This window comes from Lipotes vexillifer, unplaced genomic scaffold (assembly GCF_000442215.2).
Source record: "Lipotes vexillifer unplaced genomic scaffold, Lipotes_vexillifer_v1.1 scaffold518, whole genome shotgun sequence".
In the NCBI taxonomy this organism is placed as follows: Eukaryota; Metazoa; Chordata; class Mammalia; order Artiodactyla; family Lipotidae; genus Lipotes; species Lipotes vexillifer.
This window is the reverse complement of record NW_006780945.1, coordinates 783,617-787,989: the sequence shown is the minus strand read 5'-3', so window position 1 is coordinate 787,989 and position 4,373 is coordinate 783,617. Positions and strand designations below refer to the sequence as shown.

Sequence of the window (4,373 nt, the reverse complement as noted above, 5' to 3'; positions counted from 1 at the left end):
GGAGGGACTGGAGGGGGCAGGGGTGGGGTGGGCGGGGCCGGAGGGGCTGGGCAGGCAGAGATCGTACTTCTTTCGTGTCCCAGTCACAGATGCTGTCCACGTGCAGGGGCCGCTGGGGTGGTTTCCTGCGCTGCGGCAGAGGGGCCACCTCCCGGCTCCGCAGCTGCAGGTCCCCGACAGTCTTTTCGGCCACAGCCAGCTGCTTCTCCTCTGCCTGCAGGGACCCAGACAATGGGGGCTCAGGCCAGCCCCATACGTGCCCCCCAGGAGGGCCGGGGAGGGGTCTTTTATTATTTTTTGCGGTACGCGGGCCCCTCACTGTTGTGGCCTCTCCCGTTGCGGAGCACAGGCTCCGGACGCGCGGGCTCAGCGGCCATGGCTCACGGGCCCAGCCGCTCCGCGGCATGTGGGATCTTCCCGGACCGGGGCACAAACCCGCGTCCCCTGCATCGGCAGGCGGACTCTCAACCACTGCGCCACCAGGCAAGCCCAAGACAGGGTGTCTTAGCAAAGTAAAAGGAGCCCCTCCCAGGGCACCCAGGATCCTAGGGCCGGCTGTTGGGGGTGGGGTGGGGTAGGGGGCTGCCCAGCATCACCCAGGCCTGCAGAGTGGGAGCTGGAGGGGCCTCAGAGCTCTTCTGGGCAGCCCCTGTCACATTACCGATGAGGAAACTGAGGTCCAGAGGTGGTAAGGGCTTGCTGGTAACAGACCAGGCTCCTCTTGCTGCAGCAGACCTTCTCCTGCTCCCAAGGCTGGGGCTCCGGGCAGGACTACGTACCCGGGAGGCCTGAGGCCCAGACACACAGGCAGGCCCCGTTCCCAGGAGTGGGTGCAGGGGCTGGGTGGGGCCATCTCACCTCCAGCTGCAGCAGCTCTGTTGGGGCGCCAGGTGGGCCCCCCGGGGCACGGCTGTACTGGGTGTCCAGGCTGGAGTTGAGCTTTGCCAGGGTCTGGCTGACAGAGTTGGCCTCTTCCTGGAACTGAGGTCGGTGGGTGGTCAGGGGCAGAGCTGGGGCACGCGCTGCCCTAGGGCACCCCACAAAGCAGCTAAATGCAAACCGTTTAAACCCAAACTGCCACTTGCTGTCGGTCTTTCTACCCAGGCAGTGCAGTCTTTTTAACTAAAGTGCTCTGCAAATCAGGCATTTTGAGGTCACTGAACTTAATTTCTTTTAGTGTCGTAAAACACTTTGGTTTTCGTCCTTCCTGCACAGATGAAGGGCAGTGCCCCTCCCGCCTCACTCTAGCACCTGGAGTCCTGGCTGGGACCCCGGGTGCCCAGGGTGCCTCAGAGTAGAAGCTGGGAGTGTGCTTTAAAGAAACATCCTACAGTTGGGTGATATTACGGAATTCTCATCGGTGGGTGTGATAATGGTATTGTGGATATATAGAAAAATGCCTTTTAAGAAAAAGGGAAGAAAAAAATCCTTGGCTTTTGTCTTTCTCAAAGTATAATAAACCATTTTAGCTGGAAATTATTAAAAAAAAGAAGTCCCTGTTGTATATATACATTTTTTAATTTTTAATTTTTTTCTTTTTTTCTTTTTCTATAAGTCTATTATATCAATGTTTGTCAACGCTTGTTTCATTATTGTCCCTTCTAAGGAGTTTTTTAGACATTTTTTTCCTTACTTTCCCCATTGTCGCCATGAAATTTTAGTATTATAGATATGTTGTATATCCTTTACGTATGTATATCTGTGATTTATGCATAAAAAAAAATATTTTTTTCGCCCATGAGAACCAACTGTCATCCCCCAGGAGTGATATCACCCTGTTGAGAATGTATGTGTGACATTATTTTCCCCCTGGGAACTAGTCACAACAACACAGCTCTGTCTTCTTCAATCGGTGCCTTGACCCCCAAGATGAGAGCGTGTCCTGTGGCGTCCTCCAGACACACCCCCGTCCCCCCGCCCGGCCCTGCCCGCAGGCTCACCCGGCAGTAATCCTCCACGTGCTGCAGTTGGCTCTCCTGGCAGATGCACAGGTTCAGGAAGTTCTGCCACTCCAACTTCAGGGCCTCCTGGTGGGCCTGGGGGCAGCAGCACGGAGTCCTCGGACCGTGCCCCGACCTGGTCCATCCACCTGCCCACCCGCTCTGCTGGCCCTGCCCACTGTCCCCCACCCGGCTGGTGTCTCCCTCTCCGTCTTCCCAGCCACCCTGGGAAGCTCCCCGAGTGAGGGATTTAGGGTCCCTGAGGCAGCAGGGAGTGTGTGGGCCTTCGCACCCGGATGGGCCCCACGGCCGGGTGCCCGAGCTCCATCATGTGCTCCCCATCATGCTCCAGCTTGTTCACGCACTGCTCCTGGCTCAGCAGCTCGTGCTGCCTGAAGTGCTGGGAGAGTCGGGGAGCGGGCGGTGAGGACGAGGATGTCCTCGTCTCCCCACCTCGCCCCCACTTGCCCGCACTGACCTCGTACTCCCTCCGCACGCCCACGGGGTCTGCCATGAGGTCGCTCCAGTCCTGCTGCAGGATGCGCTGCTGCTGCTGGGCCAGGGTGCTCAGCTGGCGCGTGCAGCCCTGCAGGTGCGTGTACAGGCTGCCTAGGCTCTGCCCTCGCCATGAGGCTGCCTTCTGTGCTCGGGCGAGAGGCAGGGAGAGAGAAGGGGTCGCAAGAGGCACCATCACGCTGTGTCCCACTCCCAGCCCGCCCAGCCCGCCAGCCTGTCCCTTCCCCCTGCTCACCAGGAGATCTTGGTATTGGCTCTGGATGCTGGCCGCGTCCTGCCTCGACCAAGGGAGAGAGAACGCAAGCGCAGTGAGAGATGGGGTGCAGGGGAGAACGTCCCCACGTCCTAGGCCTCCCGTGCCCCCTCCTCCATCCCTGGCCCTAGAGGGCCAGCCAGGCCTCACTCAGGATCGGACGGGAGAAAGGGAACTGGGGCTGGGGCTGGGGCCAAGCAGGGGTGTGCGTCCGACAGCTCACCCACCGGCCCCGTGGGGCTCCGCAGCTGCTGCCCATAGGCCTCGATCTCCTTCTTCAGGATGTTGTGCTCGGCGACCTGCTGCTCCAGCTCTGCCATGCCCGGCCCGTACAGGCCCTCACAGACCTGCTTCTGCAGAAGGGCTGGCCACTCAGCTCTGCTGCAGGGCCTGGGGTGGGAGCCCTCCTGCACCTACCCTCCCCCTGGCCCCTGGCATCCCCATCAGCAGAGGCGGAGCTGGTCACTGGGGCAGAGGGTGGACAGGTGGGCGCCTGGGTGAATGGCTGCAGCTCACCCGGGGGAACATGCTATTCTCCAGTGGCCCTGGCTGAGGCCTCAGCACCGCATGACTGAGGACCCTGAATCTCACTGGTCCCCAGGACTCAGGGCTCAGCCTCTGAAAAGTCTCCACGCTCTGCCCTGCCTCCTGCTGGGACACCTCCAGCCTGGCTCCAGGAGCCTGTGCACACCCTGCCCTGTCCATGCCCTCCCCTGTCCTCTCGTTGTTATCACAGCACCCCTTCTGTCGTGACATCAAAGCACAGTTCCTCACGTGATGGTCAGGGTGCCCGTGGCCTGGTTCTGCCTACCTGGCCGGAAAACCCCACTTCCCATCGCACCCCAGGCTTCCTCCAGGTCTCTTCCTTTTCTCTGGAATGTCCTCTCCTCACCACCTCACCCCAACCCAACCGAGCCCTCCCACCTGCAGGAAGCCTTCCCTGACTGCATCGTCGCCTCTGCCCACTCCTTTCCCAGATGGCTAGCTGCCCCCAGGTCCAAGCACGCGTCAGCCCCTGACGAAAGGCAGCTCTGGGCTGCCCCCTGATTGCTGCTGGGTGTGACTTCCAGCTCCTTGAGGCGTCTCCGACTTTGGGGATGGCTCCTGACCTGCTTCTGCTCCAGCACCCGTGCCCAGTCGACCCAGGGCCCCACGTCAGGCGGCAGCACCATCCTCTCATACAGGGCGCGGTACTCGGAACACTCCTGGGTCACTCGCTCGTGCAGCTGCTTGATGCTGCCAAGGAAGTGGCCAGCAGGTCGGAGCTGGGCCCGGGGCTCCCCCCGGACCCCCAACGCCTCCATCCTTGAGCCCCAGCCCGCTGCCGCCGCCCCCACCCCACTCACTCCTTCTCGATCTCCTCGGCCTGCAGGTGCTTGAGCCGCTGGGCCTTGTCTACGTCCAGGAAGAGGCCCTTCAGCAGCTCCTCGGCCTCCTTCAGGATACAGCCCACCTCCCCCTGGTGCTGCAGGGCCTGACCCTGCTTGCTGTGCTGCCGGTCCTGCAGCAGCAGATGGCATCCTCACTGCCCGCCGCTGCTGCCTGAACCCTGCCCTGAGGGACTCTGGCCACACTGGCAGAGGGCAGGGCATGGGCACCTGCGGGGTGGACTCAGGACACAGGGGAGGCCTGGGCCCCTCAAGCCCCTTTGAACCCCCCCCCCC

At 61.4% G+C, this 4,373-nt stretch overlaps 1 protein-coding gene across 2 annotated transcripts in view; it reads right to left on the bottom strand.

Annotated features, from left to right (window-relative positions):
• EVPL (envoplakin) overlaps positions 1-4,373 on the bottom strand; it is a 17,035-nt gene that overhangs the window by 9,575 nt on the left and 3,087 nt on the right. For both annotated transcript variants that reach the window (XM_007454325.1, XM_007454324.1), the window contains exons 3-11: positions 4,056-4,210; positions 3,819-3,945; positions 2,937-3,062; positions 2,692-2,730; positions 2,419-2,580; positions 2,233-2,340; positions 1,941-2,036; positions 859-981; positions 68-214 (exon numbers count right to left, since the gene is read on the bottom strand). In XM_007454325.1, the coding sequence (XP_007454387.1) occupies positions 68-214; positions 859-981; positions 1,941-2,036; positions 2,233-2,340; positions 2,419-2,580; positions 2,692-2,730; positions 2,937-3,062; positions 3,819-3,945; positions 4,056-4,210 (1,083 nt within the window). The remainder of the gene's footprint in view (positions 1-67; positions 215-858; positions 982-1,940; positions 2,037-2,232; positions 2,341-2,418; positions 2,581-2,691; positions 2,731-2,936; positions 3,063-3,818; positions 3,946-4,055; positions 4,211-4,373) is intronic.